The sequence below is a fragment of the Sinocyclocheilus grahami genome, unplaced genomic scaffold, assembly GCF_001515645.1.
Source record: "Sinocyclocheilus grahami isolate Dianchi unplaced genomic scaffold, SAMN03320097.WGS_v1.1 scaffold1741.1, whole genome shotgun sequence".
Lineage (NCBI taxonomy): Eukaryota > Metazoa > Chordata > Actinopteri > Cypriniformes > Cyprinidae > Sinocyclocheilus > Sinocyclocheilus grahami.
The window spans coordinates 24,904-50,587 of record NW_015506920.1 but is presented as its reverse complement, the minus strand read 5'-3'; the positions used below and the strand labels follow the sequence as shown (position 1 = coordinate 50,587).

The window sequence follows — 25,684 nt, the reverse complement described above, 5'->3', positions numbered from 1 at the left end:
AGTACCCCTCGTCGGCTGATGGCTGCACACATAGTGACATTCCCTCCGCGCTGACCAGGGACATTTACAATAGCCCGATGGCCAATTATGTTCCTCCCCCTTCTCCTTATTTTGGTCAGGTTGAAACCAGCGGCATCCACAAAGATAATTTCATGGGGAACAGGCCGGCCTTCAATCTCAAAGATTCTCTTCAAAACACATGAAACACAATAGAGTAAATCACTGCCCTGAAGCACAGTTCAAGAGGGCACACATGGCAGCATAAACTGCTATACTGTGATGGTCCACAATACTTCATACGATATCAAAACTCATACCTGAACATATTCCACTCGTTGGTCTTTCACTCTGTCAGAGTTTCATCCAGAACCGTTGCTTTTGGAGGATATGATCAATTGTGGAGGGGCTGATGGCATCCTCAATCACTCTCCTTTGAATCTCTCGCAGGCGGATTACATTATTGGCAATGACCATATTTACAAGCTCCCTCTCTTGCTCCTCCGACAAAAGCCTTAGCCTGCCTCCACCAAGTGGTCGTCTCGGTGTCCTACAAAAATAGAATCACTCATTACTGTAATCGTCACACATCCTTTTTACAGGAAAAAATGGAAACATACTGAAACTCTATACATGAGTTAAAGGACATGTTTCCTCCCTGAAGGTTCTGATGATGGAGGCGACGGTGAAGCGACTCCTCCTCCTCCTCCTCCTCTTCGACCTATTCCTTCATTTCTCTGTGGATCCATTGTTCCAAAGCTCAGTGAACTGATTCAGGCCCTTTTATCTATTTATTGAAGGATCTGATTAATGCGTGTTCAATTTTGACTCTTAGTGTTTCCATCTGGGTAATTGTTTTCTAATTGAGCTTGAGTGAACAGTATTGAATGCTAGTGCTTTCTAAATGACCACATGGTGTAAGCACTGAGAAATGTAGGGATTTGTGTGTAGAGTTTTGCAGTAACAGTTCACCAAATCTGACTCATGTGTTAAAGCAGGGGAATAGTGTTTATAGTTCAGCAAAATGGGCGTGCTTTTTGAAAATTGGCATTATGGTTTTGAAATTTTAGTTCAAAAGCCTGGTTATAGTGTTTTAGCAATCGAGAAAAACTGTAATATTTGGCAATATTATTGACTTGAATGCACGGACACTATTAGCTGGATGATGACGACGACATCACGGTTTTCTCCAAAGCTGCTTTATAGATGAATTAAACTCATTACAAAATCGATGAACTATACAAAGCTATTGAACTGAACTGAATCAACAATGAACAGATTTTATCTGAAAAATGACTGTTTCCTATTGTCTTTTTAGAGATGCTTTACAGCAGAACTGAATTCGGTTTGCATCATTGAATCATTGTTTTCCTGTCACTGTAAAGCTGCTTTGAAATTTGTCTAAAGCACTATATGAATAAAGGGGACTTTACTTGACTATGTTAGGATGCTTTATGTTGATTTCAACACTGTCATGCCATCCAAGCTGATCTCAAAGCTCAGTAATCTTGGTACAAGCATTTCCCTTTGCATTTGTTTGTTAGGCTGAGCAACCATAACCATAGCCGCGGGAACGTATTTTGAGCAGGGGGTGCTGAGAAAATGGTTTGGTCACGTGAGGAGATTGATGCGAGACACTATGATCCAAAAGTGCAACTTTTGTTAATAAGTTTAATTTCTTCATTTTAGATAAGCCAGTTTGTCTTTATTGTTGCGGTGTTCTCATTAAAAAAAATAATAATAATAATAAATATATATATATATATATATATATATATATATATATATATATATATATATATATATAAATAAACAAACAAACAAAACAATGCACCACAAACTATGCATTTGTTTTAATGTTTTAAAAGTGATAAAAGTCTTTATTTATTTGGGTTAACCTTCAACGCAAGTGGCATCCGTCTTATTCATTTTGTTAATAAAAGTTAGATGTTTAATATAGGCCTATGCGAATTTGCCATTGTACTTTTTTAATGGCTGATATGTTTTATTAATAGGCTAATAATGAACCACAAACTATGATCATTTTACACGTAAAGAAAGGGAAAAATCCAAAGACTGTTTATTTAGCCTATTTATGTTACAATGCCGGTAAAACATATTTTCCTTATTCATATTGTTAATAAAAGTTCAAAGTTTAATAGAAGTGAATTTGTCATTGTACTGTTTTATTGTATAGCATTTTTAAATTATTATTAATAATAATAGAGCCACAAACTAAGCATTTATAATCCATAAACCTTTTATTTATTTGTTACAACGCAAATGTCTTATTCGTTCTAATAAAAGTTTTATGTTTAATATAATTACTTTGCCATTGTAGTATTTGTGATGTTGTGTGTGGGACTTTTTTTTCATTAAGAGTAATACTGAATCAACCTTAAGCGGTAATTTTGTTCCAAGAATAGGAAAGATCTAACGTTAAACATCAAAATAATCGCTGCAGATGCGAGATTGGTTGCTGCAGAGGTAAATAGACACTCTCGATCTTTCTCTGCTGTATTTTTGCAATGGCTGTAGAAATGGTCGTTAATTCTTGATTTGGGTACGGCACAGACATGTTACAGGTAATAATATGATCAAAAAGTCATGGCAACAAACGACTTCCTAAGTCAGTTTAAGTTGAAACAACTTTCACAATTAATTTGAGTCAACATAATTCATGTTTTACTGTTGCTTATTGTCATTGTAGGTTTATGATTATTTTTTTTCTATGAATTTTAATGAATATTAAAATTAATAAAATTAGTTTTATTTATTTTGTTACAAAATTTCCATTTATTTTTAACACTGCACCCCCAGCCCCCATTTTTTCTTGGACTGCAGCACCCCTACTTCCCGCAGTAATGACCATAACTCCTCCACCCTCTCTCCGAACACTGGTGTACCACAGGGCTGTGTGCTGAGCCCAATCCGCTACTCCCTATTCACCCATGACTGCATACATATACATACACACACACACATACATACATATCATATAATGAATACATATAATACTTAAACTTACTCAGAATAATCAGTATAGGCATCAGCCAATTCAGACGGCAAGAAATCATCAATTGTATCAGCTGTAAAAATTCTGATCAGAGCATCACATCAGTCAACAACAGGCAGTACTTGTGAAAAGCAAACAGTGTTTTTATAAGGCTGTATGTCTCTGGTCAAAACCTCCTCTCATTCACTGGACTCCAGGATAGCTGATCTGCTTAGTTTTTGTATAAGATCAGTTATTTCATACACTCATGGATAGGGATGGGTACCGAGAACTGGTATTTTCTGGACCGGCCACACCAGTGTCAGATGCAATAAAATGTATGCAGTAGTGTAATAGTGAACAAATGAGGGCAACACTAGTAATATAATGAAACCTTTACAAACAAAACCCGCCATTTAGCTCAAGCAATGTGCTGTATTTCCTCTGTCTCCGTCATCTCCCGGCTCCAGCTCCCCTGCCTTAAGCGAAGCTAACATTCATTATAAATTAAGCGTGGAAGATGACCCCTGAAAAGACGGCAGAGTTTGAGGTCGCCATTAAAGAAAAAGTGCAGTGTGATCTATCCAAACGCTACCAGGTGTAAAAAAACAAAAAAAAGACCACTCATCATAATGACAATTCATACACAGCTGTCTGTTGCCTATAATAAGACTGCCAATATGAGTTAGTGATTAATTAAATAATAAAAAAAAAAACTTACAGGATGATGATGTGATGGCATTCCCCAAGGAGGCCACGGTCATGGACCCGCGATTCAAGACAAAGGTGACAAAGAGTGAATTCTGGGATTGAGTATTCGAGGTAGCAGTGAAGGAAGGAAGTACTGAATACATATTTTCTTTAATTTGAAAGCACTAGAGGAAGAGAACAGAGAGCTGAAGGAACTCCTCATTCAATAGCAACACACTACACCGACCCTCCATGAGAAGATGAAGAGTGAAGTGTCAGTCTACAGAGCCTTGCCTCCCATCCCCATGTCTGAAGACCCTGTCCTCAGGTGGTGGGATAAGAAAGACACTTTACCTTTTCTCTTCACCATCTACCTGTGTTTTCATGCTTCCTCAACTCCACACAAAAGAGTGTTCTCGACACCTGGGGACACTCTCTGTGGGACTCGAGACCGGTGTGTGGCACAGGTGTCCCTCATTATCATTCACTCCACCAGCCTCGCTCCATTCCCACAGCTCTCGGCCCTGCCCCACTCGTCACAGAGAGATTGCGCCTGCTCCCTGAGAAATATGTTAATTTTCTGAAATAAAAATGGCTAGAGATGCCAGAATTCTCTATTACAATCTGTTGTGCTCCTATGCACATGCTGTTCAAATATGTTGTGCTGTGGTATGCTGAGGAAATCTCTCTCTCTCTCTCTCTGACATTTTTATTTAAAAAATTTGCTTTGTTATGTTTTTTTTTCTGTTTGTTTAGAGGCATTTGTAAACTGCAGTACTAAAGTTCAGCAGTAATAAAATAACTTTTTCAACATCTTTTCACATCATGTCTTTTTGCAGCAAATTATAGAGTGTAGTATCGATGACAGTATTGATAAGTACGGTATCGGTATCGATAAAATGTAAACGATTCCCATCCTTACTCATGGATGGACTTACCAATGGACTTGACTGGGCTTAAATCGAGAATGCGGCCCCACTTTACCTGTTTATGTTCATTTGATTTGTTCAGTTAAATGCCAGTCAGAAATTATTAACTGCATTTCCACTGTTGGGCAGGTTTGAGCAAGGGCTATAAACGGGCCAGCCAGGGCTAATAGCCTCTGATTGCAAGCTTCAAGACCATAATCAAACGGCATTATTTCAGAAGGACACACTTACTGAATCATGTCTGCTCCCTTTTATCACATGGCCACTTTAAACAGCTCCATTAAGGCTTTTAGCCCAAAAGAGTGCACATTTACAAACAAATATTGATAAAGTGTCATGTATTCCTATATGTGTTCCTGTGGCTCAGTGGTAGAGCATTGCGTTAGCAGTGCAAAGGTTGTGGGCTCAATTCCCAGGGAACACACATACTGATAAAAAATGTTTAGCCTGAATGCACTGTAAGTCGCTTTGGATAAAAGTGTCTGCTAAATGCATACATTTAATTTAATATATTCATGCCTGATTTCTTTACATAGAATGATAATTTCTATTAATATTCCACTAAATTATGTGATAAATTATGTGCTGCACTGCATTTCCACCTGCATTGTGAACATGTACACAGCATGTGGAAACATATTGTTTGTGTGTTGTTTAAGCAGACTGTGTTTATCTACTGTTGCGCAATGTTATGATGAGTTTGTGCATTATATAGATGATATATAGTCTATATTGATAGACTGACATGTTATTTGCCTACCTCCAGCGAGATGGGATTTTCTCTGGTTTCTGATCATGATTGGCAGCTTATGCATGTGATGTTTATGAGCACTGCTCTGCCTTCCCTTTCAGATGCGGTCGCTGCAATCCCATAATGCCCTGGAATGAGTGCGGATTATGTGTTTGTCTCTCTCGCAAATTGAGAATAAAGCCGTAGCTCTTCATATCTCTGCTGCTTGGCTGGGCGCAGGAATGAGCGCGGCAGTGGTGCACAGAGGATTCCTCAGGAAATATGGTAAAGTTTGGCTCTGATTTACCTCTGCCCTCTTCTTTTTATTTTTGTTTCTTATTTTGTTCCCTGATGTTTTAGTCACATTTGTGTGCTAGTCATTATGCTACTTATTAATTAATCTGAAAATAGTTTTAATTCAATTATTTAATTTTCTTGTTGTTGCTTTATTGCTTTGTTCCAGTGTCTATCTAGTAATTTGTTAATTTTATGTTGCACAGATTGTTGGTGACACTGTAAATCGAATATATTTTCATTGAGCTTATTTGGTTTTAGTCATGGTAGACTTTGTATACTTTTTACAACTTTCTACTTTTTAAAGGTATTTGAATGGCTTACCTGATGCAAAAGTGGAGATGTGTTCTTGTAAATGATCATGACACGTTGAATGGAGATTAAACGAGTGTGACATTATGATTCACACTGCCGATATTCAGTCCAGAATGTAATGCTACATTTATCATAAAATCACTAGCTTTGACAGCTTTTGTAAAAGACAGTGTAGAATAACTGAAAAATTTGTATTTCAATCAAATAATAGGATGACATCTCTGCTAGCAGACATGTTTATAAAATTGCACATTTATTCAATTGCAGTGATCTACACAACATATCCATCGAAAAATAGATACCCATCATTATACTTTAATGTCAGTCCACCTGATGTTTAAATCATCTATCATCTGTTTTTTGCTCTTCATCTGTTGCTTTCACAGCATAAAGTGTGTCAGCTCCACCTGTCCATATTGCATCTAGCCTCTGTATGTCTCGTATTTAGGTCAAATAACGATGATGATGGGGATGACAATGACAACATTCATAACAACTTAGTTTAACAGACTATAATAACAGAGAGCACGTTTACATGCATACTAATACACTGATAACTCACAAAAATCAGCTTACTGAAATAACCTGTTGTCCCAGTTTACATGCAAACCCGGTAATGCAAGTAAACCGCGTTTACAAGACTTTATTAATAAATCAGTTTATTTCCTGGTAGTGACGTCACAACATAATTTCCATATCTAACTCCAAGTATTTAATTTGTTATGTTGGTTGTCATTTTATATAAATTGTTAAAAACTGAAGAAGAGCATTGCAACATGTCAGCGGGAAACTTACAGCTCATATATTATCCTCTTATGATGCAGCATTTGATTTGCACCACTTCTATTTCTGCTGCACGAGATGAGAGCACATTTTTATAATTCTTTGGGTCAAGAAAGTGTCTAAGTTTGCTGTATATTTCCTCCTCCCTTACTGCAAAATGTTTGCTCTGTCTGACTGTGCTTAAGTCGACAGTAAGGATGCGTTCCTCTCACATATCACACATGCGCACTTCAATGAACTGACAGAAAGCAGGTTAATGCATTTACATGCTGGGCGAAAGCCGTTTATGACCTTACTACGATAAAGGAAAACAGGTTAATGCATTTACTTGACTACATGCATTGTCAGTTCATTAAGCATAACTGGGTTAAGAAGATGCATGTAAACGCACTCAGTATCAAATCAAAGGCACATGTCCCTAATAAAAGCCATGATGAACAGAAACCATAGAAAAAAAAACAATTATATATATATAATTTCCTGTAGCTCAACACCAAGGTCATGGGTTTGATTCCCAAGAAATGCATGACCCCAAAAAAAACATATATGCTAACAGTATTTTAAGTATCTCCATGAACCTGATACTTTCAGCCTGAAGTGGAATAAATATAATTGTTAGAAGGTTTTGCAGTAACTTTTTCAAAAGATACAATGCAATGAATAAAATTTTAGACACTTTTTTTTTGTAAATGGGGAAAAATTGTGCACCTCTTTTTTTTCTCTAAGGGGGCTTCATGTTCAAGCAATGGAAGGAAAAGTACCTGGTGTTGACGGTGGAAGGAAATCTGATGGTGTGCCGAGATGCAGACTCACCTCCGGACCAGGTGGTGGCGCTGCAGAGTAACTGTGAGTCCATAGTGGAGGGTAAAGAAATCTTGGACTTGCCCCGTTTGCCCTCTGGAGGCCGCAGAGACAGCTGCTTCGCCCTCATCCTGCCCCAAGACAAGTTCCTCCTCCTACTGTCAGACAGTCCAGATGAATGCACGTGAGTTCATGTCAAACTCAAATCAGGCGCATTAGCTATTTATTAGACATTGTGCCGTCATCCTTTGTGGACAACACTCTGTGTGTGCACTTTACCACATCCAGCTGATGGATGTTGATTTATGTTTAGAGAAATTTCAGCAAATGTTAGTGAATGTTAAAAAAGTAAAAGTTTTTGTCTCCAACAGTCAGTGGCTGAAGATACTCAGGAAGGTGAAAGAGGTAAGTTCTTACATTTCATTTCCACCAAATATACAGAAAGATACAGTTACAAATATACAGTTAGTAAAAATAATGCACATATAAGCATTTTCATATGTGGTCTTATTATTTTGGACCCCATTTATGCAATATAAATTAATACTTTTATTCAGCAAGAATGCATTAAATTGATCAAAGTGTTTCACGGTTTCCCCAAAAACATTCAGTAGCACAACTGTTTTCAACATTGATAATAATCAAAAATGCTTCTTGAGCAGCAAATCAGCATATTATACTGATTTCTGAAGGATCATGTAACTGGATTAATGATGCTGAAAATGTTACAATATTCTACAATATATTCTACAATTAATAATTTTACAATATATTCACGGATACAATATATAGAAAACAGCTATTTTAAATTGTAATAATATAATAATAATATTATTACATAATATAATATAATATAATATAATGTAATAATATCACTGTATTTTTTTATCATATAAATGTAAGGGTATATAAATATAAGAAATAAAAATATAATAATTCCAAAAATGTTTTGTGTCCTGATAACATTTAGTTTTACTTTTTTGAGAGGTTTATATTATGTTTAGTATTTAATTTCTGGCAAGTCTTGTCACATACATGAAATGGACATTTGATAAGACTTTACATGAATTTTCAAATCTATTTTTCTTCTTATTATTATTATTAGTAGTAGTAGTAGTATTATTTCTTTATGGCACTCCAAAATTTGCAATCTTGGCATATTAAGTATATTTTTACAAGGAAAACAACATTGTATTCACTGCCCATCAATGCAGTTCAAATGCCTTGTATATGGGGCCAAACAGCAGGATTATTCTCGATTAATGTTATGTAATATGTCATGTGGCAGTGCCTTCACAAGTTCCTATATAAATGATAAGTGTTGCAATCTGTCATGACGGCCAAGCCGAACACTTTGCCATCCTTAATCTTTGGAATAGAAATCCTTTTTCATGAGGACTCCGTATGCAGTATATTTGCTCATTTCAAGGGCACCCTCTTTCTGCTCAGGGTGTGACTTCACCACTTGCCCTGAAGAGACAGCAGAGCATCACACCATGCATCACGGACAGAGAGCCACTTCCAGACATCTCTAGTGACAAAGACCCCTCATCCCCCCGAGTCCGCTCCAGAGAAAACTCCTTCAGACACAGAGGTGCTAACTAGCCTTTAACATTAACATTCATGTCAATGGCAGTTTACGTAAATGTAACCTCAAAAATGGTTTGGTCAACAACAATAATGATAATGAGTTATAATAAGTTCATGTGTTAATTCACTTAAGGCCTGTAATGGTCAAGCATCTACAGTAGAGCAGCTGTAGGCACAGATGAAGTTATGAAGCCACTTCTTGATGATAATGGTATTTATTAAATCATCACTGTCCATGGTTTTGTTTTTTATAAGAGCACACTTGCACAAACAGTCTCCTGTGATGTCTCTCTCTCTCTCTCTCTCTCTCAATTCATATTGATTTATTGGCATGATATACTTAGGTACATATTGCCAAAGCATTGTACATAGCAGAATAAAAACAAACAAAACAAAAATACATGTAAAATACATCCATATATATATTTATATAAACATCGATGGTACTACTAATGCAGATGTGTTCACTCTTTAACTCTTAGCTTGTGGCATTTATAAATATAATGTGCTACCAAAGAGGAAGTAGGTCCTTCACCAAGTAATATTCTTAATTTGTCGTGTTCATGGAGCGACTTGAACTCAGGAATGTTCTGCTGTATTTGACTGTACATTGAGTCTCGGATGTGTATTTGTCACAGTTAAGGAGGAAGTGTTCCTCCGTCTCATCTGATCCTGACTACCATCTCTCTTTCTCTCTCTCTCTCTCTCTCTCTCTCTATCTCTATGCTGTAATCTGTTAAGCATGTTTAAGCATGTTTTTCTGCTTATTCTTTCTGCTATGTGCAGCATTTAGGTCTCTCTTAAAATGGCGGTTGCCGTAAGACTACAATGGAGTCACAGCAAACACTAATATTTAATTTAAAACACAAATCTTTTCCATAGAAGCTATATACAGTATATATAGCAACATGCTTGCTTAGACCTTTGTTGTGATAAACAGTAAAGTGTGTTCAAGCGCTAGCAAAAGACAGACAGTGTAAAGAAATACTCTTTGAGAGAAGCAGTCAATCAGTGGAAGTTAAAAGCAGATTGTAAGTGTATTTATTTCTTGTCTCATTAGTGTTTAGCGCAGTTGTCCTTGCTAGGAAACGCTTGTTTGTTTACCGTTTTGAGACATGCTGAAGTTGTGTTTGGTCTCGTACTCTATCGCATACCTTGTCAGTGTTGTGCGCTTGCTTAGACCTTTGTTGTGATAAACAGTAAAGTGTGTTCAGCTGAATTTCTGTTTTGTCCGATGGGTATAAAAAAAGGTTAGTATACTGCGGCAGCCCTCCTGTTAAGCCCTCCTCGTATGAAGACCGAAGAGTGTTAAGACCATCGACTCTACCGTGCGACTCCACCGGCAAAGGATATAAGTATCGCTTTTGATTCATTCTTTTTCCTACTACTTGTTTCACTTCTGTTTCAGTTTTTATAACCAATTCTTACTATGTGTTTCCAGATCCCTACTTTCACTACCACTTGCAAACCACGTTTCACACACTATAGGCAGCGCAATCCTAACAACCTGCACACTTTGTCTATGTCTGCTAATACACTACTTTCTTTTTCTATTGGTCTCTGGAATTGCCGGTCTGCTGTAAACAAAGCCAATTTCATTACTTCTATTATTAGTCATTCAAAGCTAAATCTCATGGCCCTGACAGAGACCTGGATCAAACCAGAGGACACTGCTACACCTGCAGCACTGTCCAATAATTTTCTCACTCCCCCCGTTTGACTAGAAGAGGTGGAGGTACTGGTCTGCTTATCTCTAATGATTGGAAATTTAATCCTTTACCATCTTTGGGTATCAACAGCTCCTTTGAATCTCATTCAGTTACTATTACCTACCCTCTTAAAATCCATTTTGTAGATGTTTATCGACCCCCAGGACCACTAGGTAATTTCTTGGATGAATTAGGTGTGCTGCTCTCAACCTTTCCTTAGGATGGTACTCCCCTAGTCATGCTTGGAGACTTCAACATCTACCTAGATAAACCTCAGGCTGCAGACTTCCACACTCTGCTTGCATCATTTGATCTCAACAGAGAGTCAACTACTGCTACTCACAAATCAGGCAACCAACTGGACCTTATTTACACACGACACTGCTCCACTGATCATGTACTGGTTATTCCACTGCACACCTCGGATCACTTACTCCTCACTCTTAACCTCATCATGGTTCCTGACACAACACATACCCCTCCACATGTCATCATTCGAAGTAACCTATGCTCACTCTCACCCTCCCGGCTATCTGCTATGGTTTCATCTTCGCTTCCTTCCCTAAACTGTTAGCATCTTTTGATGCTAACCGTGCTACTGATACTTTCTGCTCCACTCTTACATCTTGTTTAGACACTGTCTGCCCCTTGTCTTCCAGACCAGCCAGTACCACCCCTTCTGCCCCTTGGTTATCTGATGTTCTCCGCAAACATCGTTCTAAGCTCAGGGCTGCTGAAAGGGTGTGGCGTAAATCCAAAAATCCTGCTGACCATAATGTGTATCAGTCACTCCTCTCTTCCCTCTCTGCTAATGTCTCCACTGCTAAAAGGACATAGTGCCATAACAAAATTAACAATTTGTCTAACTTTCGGATGCTTTTTAAAACATTTTCCTCACTCCTTTGTCCTCCCCCTCTTGCATCAATTCTAATAGCTGACGACTTTGCCACGTTTTTCATTAATAAAATTAAAAACATCAGTGCATAATTCTCAACACCACAATCTGTCAAGCACATTTTACCAGCAAACATACACTCATTCACATCCTTCTCTTTACTCTCTGAGACAGATGTCTCCAAACTCATCCTTTCTAATCATCCTACTACTTGTCCACTTGATCCTATTCCATCTCATCTCCTTCAAGCCATTTCTCCTGTAGTTGTACCTGCACTAGTCATGCGCGGATGAGCTAAAACGTCACCCGAATCCGCAGCTTCAAATAAATTATCCACCCGCCAACCGCCCGCACCTGTATTTTTGTCTGATTTAGATAACCGCACCCGACCCCGTATCCGATCATCACATTAGGGTTTGTACGGTCGTGAAAAACCTGGAAAAGTCATTGAACAGCAATTTCCAGGCCTAGAAAGTTTTGTAAGAATAAATAAACTCAAAAAGTTTTTGAAAAGTAATGAAAATCTATTTCACAAGTCTCTGTATAATAGAATTATGTTTAATCAGATCCTGAATTTCATTGCGGGATTGCGCATACATCGCATTGCTCATTCCCGCAGCTTTAGACTTTAAAATTAGGGAAATTACTGCAAAACCTTTATTCAATATAGCGTGTAGGTTAGATGAGTAAATAAATCCACACAAACCATCAGATGAAAACAGCGTAAGTGATTCAGCTGTACCGGGTCTTCTCTCTCTGACTTTCGCTTCACATCGACGCATCTAGGGCTGCTGCACTCTGCGATAGAAGACTTTAGCTCGCGTTTCGGGACAGTTGACAGAATTGTCAATTGCCTAATCGGTCATTGTTGCATCGTCACAAAAATGTATTATTTTCACGTCTTTTTAAGCCATTCGGTACTCGCGCTCTCCAGAGGCGCGCTCACAGTCACATCCAAAGCGCGTACTGCGAGTACCAAATTTAGAAAGTACTGTCGGTTTTGTCTTAAGTTAATGTAAACAGTTGCAAAATAAAATGCATGAGTATCAGTATTGGATCCGTGAAATAGGTCTTGTGACAGCAGCCTAATAAAGCTGTGCCGTCTTTAATTAATGTTAATCAAACAACAAAAGACAGAAAATCCCTTACTGCTCTTGACTAAATAATGTTTTGTTGAATAACTTTTAATGTTAATTTACAGTTTATTAAATTTCTGTAGCCTATTTAAAACGTTCATAATTTAGAAAATGTAGTTAATACTTGCATCATTAATGATTTATTTTATCCACCCCGCAACTCACCCGCAAATAATCAAAATGCATTTTTTTATTACCCGACCCACCCGATCCGCGGATTATCCGCAGCGCCCATGGATAAAACCGCCATCCACGCATCACTAACCTGCACTCACATCATTAACATGTCCCTTCACACTGGTGTCTTTCGCTCAACATTTAGACAGGCTTGTATAACCCCACTACTTAAGAAACCTGCCCTTAACCCATCTCTTTTAGAGAACTACAGACCGGTTTCCATTCTTCCTTTCATTGCAAAAACACTTGAACGAGCTGTGTTCAACCAAGTCTCTGCCTTTCTCACACAGAACAACCTCCTTGACAGCAACCAGTCTGGTTTCAGAAGTGGGCATTCAACCGAGACTGCCTTGCTCTTAGTTGTTGAAGCCCTAAGACTGGCAAGAGCGGATTCCAAATTTTCAATACTTATTTTGCTGGATCTGTCCATTGCTTTTGACACAGTTAACCACCAGATCCTCCTGTCAACCCTATTGGCAAAGGGCACCGCACTCCAGTGGTTTGAGTCTTACCTATCAGATAGGTCCTTCAAAGTATCTTGGAGAGGTGAGGTGTCCAAGTCGCAACATCTAACTACTGGGGTGCCTCAGGGTTCAGTTCTTGGACCACTTCTCTTCTCTGTCTACATGGCATCATTATGTTCTGTCATTCGGAAACATGGCTTTTCATACCACTGCTATGTTGATGACACTCAACTCTACCTCTCATTCCATCCTGATGATCCGACGATAGCTGCTCGCATCTCAACTTGTCTAACAGACATTTCTTGCTGGATGAAGGACCATCACCTTCAACTCAACCTTACCAAGACAGAACTGCTTGTGGTTCCAGCAAACCCATCGTTTCATCACAACTTCACCATCCAGTTAGGCACATCAACCATAACTCCTTCAAAAACAGCCAGAAACCTTTGAGTTATGATTGATGATCTGCTTACTTTCTCAGACCACATTGCTAAAACTGTTCGGTCCTGCAGATTTGCTTTATTCAAAATCAAGAAGATCAGGCCCCTTCTTTCGAAACATGCTTCACAACTCCTTGTTCAAGCTCTTTTTCTGTCCAGGCTGGACTATAGCAATGCTCTCTTGGCAGGTCTTCCAGCCAGTTCTACCAAACCTTTACAATTAATCCAGAACGTGGCAGCAAGATTAGTTTTTAATGAGCCAAAAAGAATGAACGTCACACCTCTGTTTATCAGTTTGCACTGGTTACCAATAGCTGCTCGGACAAAATTCAAGACATTGATGTTTGCCTACAAAACCACCACTGGCTCTGCACCCCTTTACCTAAATTCATTACTTCAAACTTATGTGCCCTCTAGAAGCTTGCATTCTGCAAGTGAACGTTGCTTTGTGACATCCCAAAGAAGCACAAAATCACTTTTTCGGACTTTTAAATTAAATGTTCCCTCCTGGTGGAATGGCCTGCCCAACTCAATCCGAGCAGCTGAGTCGCTGAGCTTAGCCATCTTCAAGAATCGGCTAAAACACATCTCTCCCATCTTTATTTGACCCTCTAACTCTAGCACTCTCTATTCTAATTCTGCCAAAAAGAATGAACGTCACACCTCTGTTTATCAGTTTGCACTGGTTACCAATAGCTGCTCGCATAAAATTCAAGACATTGATGTTTGCCTACAAAACCACCACTGGCTCTGCACCCCTTTACCTAAATTCATTACTTCAAACTTATGTGCCCTCTAGAAGCTTGCATTCTGCAAGTGAACGTTGCTTTGTGACATCCCAAAGAAGCACAAAATCACTTTTTCGGACTTTTAAATTAAATGTTCCCTCCTGGTGGAATGGCCTGCCCAACTCAATCCGAGCAGCTGAGTCGCTGAGCTTAGCCATCTTCAAGAATCGGCTAAAACACATCTCTCCCATCTTTATTTGACCCTCTAACTCTAGCACTCTCTATTCTAATTCTATCCTTAAATAAAAAAAAAAACACTTGTCCCTTTTAGACTCTATTCATTTGCTGGTGGTTTTCTTTAAAAAAAACAAAAAAACACTTGCTTTCTAATCTTTTTGTATTCTGTCTGTTTTCTTTTCATTTATTATACAATTAACAAAAGCAAAAAAAGACCTCTAACACTAGCTTGCTATATTCTTTTTATAATCTATTTCTTTTTATTTATTATATATTTTTCTTAAAAACCTTGCTGCGTGTACTGCATTAGGCTAACTGAGACTTGTTATAGCACTTGCATATCATTGCTCTTTTGATGATTTTGATTGTTTCCATTGTCTTCATTTCTAAGTCGTTTTGGATAAAAGCGTCTGCTAAATGACTAAATGTAAAAAAGAAAATATATATTTTATGTGATATATATATATATATATATATATATGCACAAATTAACATTAGTTAACAAATGAACCAAGATTAAGAAATTCTATAAAAAGTACCATATATGATTTATGATAGTTCATAAAGCATCTGTTAATGTTAACATATCAAGCTCTTAGTGTTAAAAAAAATTTATCAGTAAAATGCAGGGGGGGAAATGCAGAAAAACATTAACAAATTAACCAAGATTAAGAAATTCAGTAACACCTTATTTTAAGATGTCCTTGTTTCACATGTTACATGTACTTACTATTATAATAACAATTTATTATGCATAATTACATGCAAGTAACCCTAAACCAAACCTAATCCTAACCATATAGTAATTACATGTAGGTAATTAATATTACTTTGTACTTACATGTATAATTACACTGTAACAAGGACACCTTAAAAAAAAGTGAAACCAGAAATTCTATAAAAAATACTGTACACGTGAACTACTGCATTAAAATAGTTTTAATCAACATAAAATGTTAAGTGTTTCTCTTTTATCCAGTAAACAGTTCAAAGGTGCAAGACTGTTGTCACAAGATGGAAGACCATTAGAGAGGAGTAGGTTCGTTAAGAGAATATTTATTAACAGGATTCAACAGAGAATCAAAATGGCAGGCAACTGATGAGTAGTCGTGTAGAAAACAAGTTAGTAGCTACTTAGCTTGAGTAAACCGTTCAAACTGATCTTTCCATGAGAAAGCACAGAATGAAGATGATGGAGAGGTCTGAGGATCGCGGAAAGGAGAAAGAGTCCTCTAAGTGTCTTGTGTAGATTTCAAGACCAGACAATGAGTGTGAGAAGTGAAGGTGTATATGTACCGGTCTTGATTGGATGGTGACAGGTGCAGAGGATTAATATTCAGGTGACTGTGATCGTGCTGGATTGGGGATTGGGTCTGATGAGTTTGGCGTTTCTGTGACAACTGTGTGCTTTATGTTATTCATAATGCTAATGTTATCAGCCACATCACTAAAATATAGAACTATTAATTATAAACAATTGATTATATGTAAATGCAATATATAACTAAATTTATTACAAAGTAAACTATAAAAAATGAAATAACACAAATAAATAAGTTTTTAAGAGTATATGGAAACTCAGGTCATTGCAGTGCAATAGGTGATCTGTTGCTGCAATTTTTGTTTCCATGGTAACAACAACTCTGGGGTGTGTTTCACATACAGCGATGTAATGTGTTGATTAACTGCCATAAGTATAATGCATCGTTTGGCCTGATTATGTTCAAAATTAAATGTCCTTTTACATGTTTAGCATTAACAATCTTGTGAAACTACAGCATGCAAGCAAAGTTTTGCTCTAACAGTTAAAGTGAATTAATTTTTAATCTTTGTGATGCATATAAAAAGTTGAAGTCCTGTATTACTTCGACACACACAGGCATCAAGAACCAGCATATGAATCTCAACAATGGTGACAATCAACAAAATGCTTCATGCTTCAATGCATGCTGGGTAACACCATAGTAAAAACTCCCATCATGCCCTGCAGTATGAAAAATTATTGTCAGGACTGTTGAGGATCGTATGATAAGTGTTCATGTCTAAAAGCCTGAGTTGATATAGTTATTGCGTTTTGTTCAAAATTGAAGCATTACAGTGGCATTTGTTTAATGGGACTTTTTTTTTTGCAGTTCTGTAATAGCTGAATGCAAGTTAATAAAGCAAAGAGAGAGACCACTTCATGATGTTCACTCAAATGAGTTATAAGCAGAAAGTGTAAGCTAAACTACTACTTCAAGCTTTTGATTCAGCAATGCACAAATGTTTGCTGTGAAACAATATTGCAATTGTTTAGAAAGAAATTACCTTAAGTTCCTAAAAGGGTCAAGAGACAAACTAAAGCAAACCTTTACCACAATTATGGTGCTATCATGTGTGTGTGTGTGTGTGTGTTTTTGTTTTTTTCCAGTTGATTTCATCCAAGGCTGTGGCTGAAGCCAGTTGCAGTTTTTGTGTTTCTCTTGTCTTCAATGATGTTGATTGTTAACAGCAGGTGTTCATCACTAATTCACAATCATCATTTAATTAGTCACTGTTCCGTCCTTCGATGTAAGTTATTATTTTTATTTATTTGCGTTGATATATATTGTATTGTGTGCAGCTCTCTCCCCCTCCCCCTTCCCCCTTTTTTTGGCCAGAGATTGAGTTAGAGAAGACCTCTGTATTTCTTTTGGGAATTTTTATTTGTTAGGCAATTTGAACTTCTCTAAACCCTTAGTTAGTTTCCCTTTGGTTTGTTATTTTGGCCTGGATCCCCTTCCGAAAATATGTGCTTCCAAACATCAATTTAAGGTGTAATAAAACTTTTTCGCTTGTGAATAAGCCTCTATTGTGGTCATTGTGAGCTGGGACAGGAGAGGAGCTAAATTATTTCTTACATTTTATTCTTGTCATCGGCCTTACCAACCCTAGACTGGTCAGGTCGTGACAATTGGGGCCTCGTCCATCCATTCGTTTATTCTATTCGTTACTTAACCATTTTTGCTTGGCTGTTTTTGAACTTTAAGTAGGGGAGGAAATTCATATGGTTTAATATGGAATTCGATTTAATTCAATTTACTCTCTCGCCCGTTTTAGAAGAATTTGATCGATGTAGGAAAAAGGATTTAATTTTGATAGCGGAATTTTATAATTTAATTGTTCCTAAAGAGCAAAAGAAACAAGTCATTAAGGACGAGTTGCACGATAAGTTAGTGGAAGCAGGCGTTTTACCTGGACATGTTGTAACAGAAGGTCCCGAGTCAGAGACTGACGGAGAGGCCGCATCTGACGATGCAAATTCGGTAGGCGATGAAAAAGCTCCGCAGGTAGCAGACCCGATGGTAACTGTTCGTTTAAAGGAATTAGATCTCGCATTAAAGAAACAGGAACACAAAACACGGTTGCTCCGATTAAGTGCGATAAAGTCTGATTGGGATATCAGGCTATGAAAACTAGATCTGGAAGCTCAAATGCTGCGTAGTAAACCAGTCCCACCACCGCTCACTAGGCCCCCTTCCAGTAGTTCTGAGGTTGGGCAACCTGACTTCAATGTAGGTAAGTATGTTAAACTTGTACCTCCATTCTGTGAAACCGAAGTGGACTCCTACTTCGTGACTTTTGAACAGGTCGTGGCTAAATTAAAATGGCCCAGAGATACGTGGGCATTGCTGTTGCAGTGCAATCTTGTTGGCAAAACTCAAGAAGTTTGTGCGACTTTGCCAATTGAAAATTCACTAAATTATGACGTTGTGAAACTGGCTGTTTTGCAAGCTTACGAACTGATACTGGAGGCGTATCGGCAGAAGTTCAGGGCTTGTTCAAAGACAGCCAAGCAGATGTTCGTGGAGTTTGCACGTGAAAAGAAAGCGTTGTTTGAGAAGTGGTGTCTCTCTACCAAAATTACAACACTTGAGGATTTGCAAGAACTGATTTTGTTGGATGATTATAAAAACTGCCTGCCGGGGGGCATGGTAGTGCATTTAAACGAGCAGAAGGTCTCTAAATTGTCTGGTGCGGCCATTCTGGCCGACGAATTTGTGCTCACACATAAAACCATATTTTTCCCTGTGCGCGTTTCGAAAGTTCTCCCCACCGTGGATGTAGTGAAAGATAAAGGGAACAGTTCTTTCAGGCCTGCGAGTGAGCTGAAAAATGTTTCAAAATGGCCAGATAGAAAAAGTGGTTCAGGTCCTGGCCAATTGATCTCAAACTGTAAAGCTTGGCAGCAGAAAGCAGGTGGTAAGCCTAAAGGGGTAGCATTTACCTCTTACCTCTGTTCCTCAACGGTTCAGTTTGTGATCAAATCCCTCTACCTTCGAGTCGTTTCTGCAAACGTGTACAGTAGCGCTCCCAGAAGATTCTTCTGATCCTAGACCTGTTGTAATGTTGAGGGATACAAGATCCGCCCAGTCAATCATACTGGAAAATACGCTGCCATTCTCATCAAAATCGTACACCGGTAACAATGTGCTCATTGGTGGTATCGAAATGGGCTGCACTTCAGTGCCACTGCACACTATCCATTTGAAATCTGACCTTATTTCTGGCTTTGTGAGAATCGGTGTGCATTCACAATTACCTGTGGAGGGCGTAGACATGATCCAAGTTAATGATTTGGCTGGAACCAAAGTCTTCGTGTCTACAGAACCTGATTTAAGCGGCCAAGATGACGCGCTGTCTCAGTTCCCTTCTCTTTTTCCGTTGTGCGCTGTGACTCGCGCCAGAATAAAAAATTTGAGGATGTACTTGATCTTTCCAGTTCGTTCTTGGTTTCTTCGCCGGAGGGTAAACTGCTTGTTCAGCCGCAACTGCCCCAAGGTGATGAGTATTTGAAAGAGGATGAGACTCCCTTAAAAGTGGGTATATTTCAATTACTTGCTGCTCAAAAATCTGATGTATCATTGAACAAATGTATCAGTGCTGCTGCAGATAGAAAGCAAATTTCAGATGCGCCGGTAGGTTGTTGTTTGGACGATGGTGTGCTCATGCGTTGGTGGAAGCCGTCCGACTCTGAACGTGAGGGAGTTTATCAGGTCGTTCTCCTTACCGGCTATCGAACTCAAATAATGAAACTGGCCCACGAGCATATTTGCTCGGGACACCTTGGGGTTACAAAATCCCATGATCGTATTGCTAGGCATTTTGCACTCCGCATTTGTTCGGTCTTGTCGCATCTGCCAACTTCCCGGTAAGCCTAATCAGGTGATCCCTCAAGCTCCGCTTCAACCTATTTCTGTTATAGGAGAGCCTTTCGAAAGACTCATCCTTGATTGTGTAGGCCCCTTGCCTAAAGCTAAGTCCAGTCACCAATATATCCTCACAATAATGTGTACAACTGCGCGCTACCCGGAAGCCGTGCCTCTGCGTTCTATCACCACAAAGGCAGGGATTAAAGAGTTGGTTAAGTTCTGCTCTATGTTCGGGTTACCAAAAGTAATTCAAACAGATCGGTGAACGAATTTGACCTCGAACATGTTCGAACAGTTGGTGAAAGAACTGCAAGTACAACATGAAATGTCAAGCGCATATCATCCAGAGTCGCTAGGTAGCTTCCATCAGACGCTCAAGTCAATGCTGCGCATGTATTGTGTAGAAACTGGTAAAGACTGGGTGGATAGATTGCCCCTTTTAATGCTGGCTGTAAGAAGCACTGTGCAAGAGTCCTTAGGGTTCAGCCCCGCCAAACTTGTCTTCGGACATAACGTTTGGGGACCTTTGAAGTTAATCCATGAACAGTTCCTTTCTAAAGATTCTCACCGCATGCCAATCCTGGAGTATGTGAGTATTGATCGAAATGGATCTGGTGTTAACCCTGTAGCTAACAGTGTGTCTGCAATGAATGTTGTTGGTCTGCCTGCTGGTTATATGCCGAAGGTAGATGGTTTAATTGGCAAAGATGCTCAAACCTCTTGTGGGAGGCTTTCAAACTCTGTCATTCTGTCCACACTGCCGACTTATCTCTCATATCTGTCTGAGGAACACCGTAATGATATTATTGAATTGGTTAACAAGTATCCCACTTTGTTTAATGATGTTCCCTCTCAAACTAACATGTTGGTGCATGACATTGATGTGGGTCAAAGCACGCCCATAAAACAGCATGCTTACCGAGTTAACCCGTATAAACGTCAAGTAATGAAGGATGAGGTAGATTACTTGGTGCGTAATGGTTTTGCTGTCGTCAGTCAGAGCCCATGGAGTTCGCCTTGCATTCTTGTGCCCAAATCTGATGGCTCCCTTCGGTTCTGTACTAATTTCCGCAAGGTAAATAATATAACTAAAGCTGACTCTTTCCCTCTTCCCAGAATGGAAGACTGTTTCGACCAAGTGGGCTTTTCACGTTATGTAACCAAGCTTGACCTTTTCAAAGGTTATTGGCAGGTCCCGTTAACACCGCGCGCTTCCGAGGTCTCCACTTTTGCAATATATGGTGATGGTCTTTGGAATGTGTAACGCACCTGCCACATTCCAACGATTAATGCAGACTGTGTTGTCTGAAGTACAGAACTGTGAAGTCTATTTCGATGACGTAGTGGTTTACTCCATGTCGTGGGACGACCACTTATGCATCCTGAATTCAGTCTTGAAGCGCTTAGCTGAGGCATCGTTAACCTCAGTAAGTGTGAATTCGCCAAGGCTGTAGTTACTTACCTCGGGAAACTAGTTGGGCAGGGCCAGGTAAAACCTGTAAGTGCAAAAGTTGAAGCTATTGCGGAGTTCCCATCACCTACTAATAAACATGAATTATGAAGTTTTTTAGGAATGACCGGTTATTACAGGGGGTTCTGTAAGAACTTCGACACAGTGGTTGCGCCCCTTACCGATCTCCTTAGCACTGATCGAAAATTCGTGTGGGGTGAAAAGTGTGAGTCTGCCTTTTGCTCTGCAAAGGATTTGCTGTGCAATGCTCCAATCCTGTCTGCCCCTAGGTTAGCTTTGCCTTTCACTCTGCATGTTGATGCAAGTGCTCGCGGCGCCTGTGCGGTGCTGATGCAAGCTGATGATGCTGGCATTGAACATCCTGTCAGTTATTTCTCTAAAAAGTTTACTAAGTGTCAACAGAACTATAGCACCATAGAAAAAGATGCACTGGCATTACTTCAAGCCCTCCAACACTTCAAAGTGTACCTAAACTCTGGTAATCAAATTATAGTGTACACAGATAATAACCCTTTAACATTTCTGTCTCGTATGTCAAACTCCAACCAACGTTTAATGAGATGGGCACTGATTTTACAGGAGTTTGATTTGGGTATACCTTATAAGAAAGGTGCAGAAAACGCTCAGATGCAGCACTGCTATAAGGGGGGGGGGGGGGGGGGGGTGTTACGTCCTTCGACGTAAGTTATTATTTTTGTTTATTTGCATTGATATATATTGTATATGTTGTATTGTGAGCTACGGATTGTGCGCAGCTCTCTCTCTCTGTCTTTCTCTCTCCCTCTCTCTGTCTCTCCCTCTCCCCATCTGGCAGCGCTTGATTGGGACCAGCTGCAGGAGATTGCGTGGTGAACCGGAGCGTTTAAATACTGGGAAGCAGAGCAGCGTTGGAGAGCTTCTGTAGTGTGTGCGTCGTGAAGCTCCGCCGCGGGTGTCGTGCCGTTCCGTCCTCTGTCTCCTGCCCCAGACAACAGTTGGTTGTGTAGTGCTGTTAAATGACGGTGTTATTGACTTGCTGTGGAAGAAAATGTGTGTAACCATTCTGAGTGGCGCTGCGGAAACACCGTTTCCTGAACTGCAAGGATTAAGCTATATTTGAGTCCTCTGTAATCCGATCCTTAAGAGTTTTTGGTTGTTAGCTAGTATTCGTTATTTCTGAAGCAGTAGGTTGGGGACTTCCATTTATTTTGTGAACGTCGTTTTCTCCTGTTTTTTTGGCCAGAGAGGGCGTTAGGGAAGACCTCTGTATTTCTTTTGGGAATTTTTATTTGTTCTCTAACTTCTCTAAACTCTTAGTTAGTTTGCCTTTGGTTTGTTATTTTGGCCTGGATCCCCGTCTGAAGAGATGTGCTTCCAAACATCAATTTAAGATATAATAAACAAACTTTTTCGCTTGTGAATAAGCCTCTATTGTGGTCATTGTGAGCTGGGACAGGACAGGAGCTAAATTATTTCTTAAATTTTATTCTTGTCATCGGCCTTACTAACCCAAGACTGGTCGGGTCGTCACAGTCACTTAATTATCTCATTAACTTTAACTCTTTAAGGACTTGGGATTTGACTTGAGACTTGCTTGTGATGTGAAAGGAATGACTTGGTTCCACCTCTGGTGAAATCAGCTGTCTGAGATCATGAGTGGAATAAACATATGGCAGGACTTTTACTTTCTGACCCCTGTACTTCCCTCCTCTGCCAACCACTGGGTCAAAACAACCCAATAGCTGGGTTTGTCTTTTTTTAACCCAGTGCTGGGTTATATTTAGCGCAGCATTTTTTAGAGTGTTGGCTAACTATGCTTTTGGGAAATGTACCCCTGATTGCTGGATCTCACCTCAGGATTATGGGTAGTTTTACCGTTCCAACTCTTTCTTCCTTTTGGAAAGGGCCATTTGGAATCCAATGCTGTACGTACATGCTGGGTACAATCAACTGTCAAAGTTTTATCTCATAGCTGTATTTTGTAGCCATTTCAAGTGTAACCATAAGTCATTACTTTTATAAAACTTTTTCAACTAAAATTAAAAGCAAAGTAGTTTTGATACTTGTGCTGCTTATTGCATTACAATAATCTCATTGTAGCAATACTCTCCCCTCCCACATATGTTGCTGTTCTAACTGCACTTAGTTCCATCAATGGAATAAACAGAAGTGAGTGACAATAGACAAGAAATTTAAAGTTTTAAACCATCATGCTGATAATGTTTCTTTAGTCATTTGACAATCCTACAGCCTGAACCACTGTAGGGAAACCACCCTTACAAAACTCTTGATTTTGGCCGTTTGCTTTGGCTGTTTAGCTCTGATTAGTGGTAGTGTGGCTCAATCTATTCCTCCTGTGTTTCAATTGATTTTTTTCTTGGTATTACTATACTTGTCACCTTAGAAATAATGCAGTTATTGAGAGGCGATACAAATTTGGAACATTTTACATAGTAGTAGCATTTCACAGGGAAGGACTTACTTCTGTTGTATACTGTATACAATAATTTGGAATGTCACAACCAAATGTGGCCAATGACAAAAACAAAACAGTGATAGTTATGACTGACAGAATTTGGGTTTTAAAACATCACTGCCATTTAGTCAAATTCACTCATGTAGTTCAGTTCTTGCCATGATATACTGTTAGTTTTAGTAGGTTGTAAACATGTTAGTGTTTGTAATCTTGTCTATTTGCCAATATGAGTTCGACATGTAACAACATGTCTGAGCTTGGTCATTTTGTATTGTCAGAGTTTAGTCGGAGAAAGGTGGCAGCTTAACTGGATTGGGAACAGCATTTTAAATGACAATAATAAAGTAGACTCATGCACTGCCACTGCTCTCTGATCTCTGTAAACTTCGACTCAGCACATAATGAACAGCCTCTGTGATTCTGCCTACAAGGTCAGCGTGTTAATGATGTTCATTTATCTACATCTGTTTCTGTTGTGAACATTAGGCAGCATAAACCAGCGACCTCCCCGCAGCCCCACTGTGGCTCCACCCCTTCGCTCCGCAGACTGTCTGCGCCACGGGAACAGCAGCGATGCCCGGGCTGTGAGAGCGGTCTGTCTGCTGATGGGTGGAGCAGCTGCATCCTCAGCACTGGGATACCTGAACTCCTGTCCACCCACCTCCTCTAACATGGCCGTCCATGCACCTGAAATCACCCACTCCACAGCTTTCTCGGAGATGGGGGGAGGCAGTTCTTACCACGCCTGCAGCCAAGCCATAGAGTCGCCACACTTTAACAGCTTCGACTTTGAGGGAGACTCTGATTTTGATGCTTTTGACTGTGGAGGGTTTGCTTTTTAATGGAATTTACTTACATTATTCACAGGGTTCCCACAGTCATGGAAAAGTTGGAAATGGACATTTAAAAATTGTCAATTTTTTGATGGCAAACAACTGGAAAAGTCATACACATTCATTGGTTATAAGATGTTGCAATGCTGCATACAAAGTTTGTTTGTCAATCTCTTTTCAGTAGAAGACAGAAAACAGTTTGAATTAGAACATGTGAAAATGCAACTGATTATATTGGAAAATGAAGCCTATTTTTAGGACCATTATGATTTTATGCATTTTGGTATTATCTTCATGAGAATTTAGCACATTCCCCTTTATACAAAACACTATTTATTATATTTTTATTTTTGTATAAAATATGTTCCAGAAATCTCCTTGGCAGGTTTTGTGTGATTCGTCCAACTCACATGTTGTGGCTATTGCATGATTCATATATAATATACAGTATGTTCACAATAATAATAATAATAATAATAATAATAATAATAATAATAATAATAATGACATTGATGATGATGTTGCTGTCTCTTAGAACTCTTAACCCATTTTTTATTTCTTATTTATCAACTGAAATGTAAGGGTTAAAAAGTTGTATTTTGTGTATGTCAGACATTGATGTAGTTTATGACTGCAAAAATAATCATAATCATGGCAGGACTTTATTGAAACAAGATTAATTTACTTTTTCAGGGTTTTTGAAAACTTATGTGCCCTTTACTGTGATTTCTGCCAACTTTGATTAATTCTTAATTTTAATGTGAAATATATATATACAATTATTATATTCACTTTTTTTCCTCATTTCCTCATTCTTTTGCTCACATTCTTTCTCTGGGATGGT

General features: G+C 38.9%; 1 protein-coding gene across 1 annotated transcript; it reads left to right on the top strand.

Annotated features, from left to right (window-relative positions):
* Positions 1-5,550: 5,550 nt before the first annotated feature.
* Positions 5,551-25,175, top strand: LOC107572377 (uncharacterized). Its single transcript, XM_016258813.1, has 5 exons — positions 5,551-5,626; positions 7,460-7,718; positions 7,906-7,939; positions 8,984-9,128; positions 24,494-25,175. The coding sequence occupies exons 1-5, from the start codon at positions 5,584-5,586 to the stop codon at positions 24,847-24,849; spliced, it is 837 nt and encodes a 278-aa protein (XP_016114299.1). The 5' UTR covers positions 5,551-5,583; the 3' UTR covers positions 24,850-25,175.
* Positions 25,176-25,684: the final 509 nt, after the last annotated feature.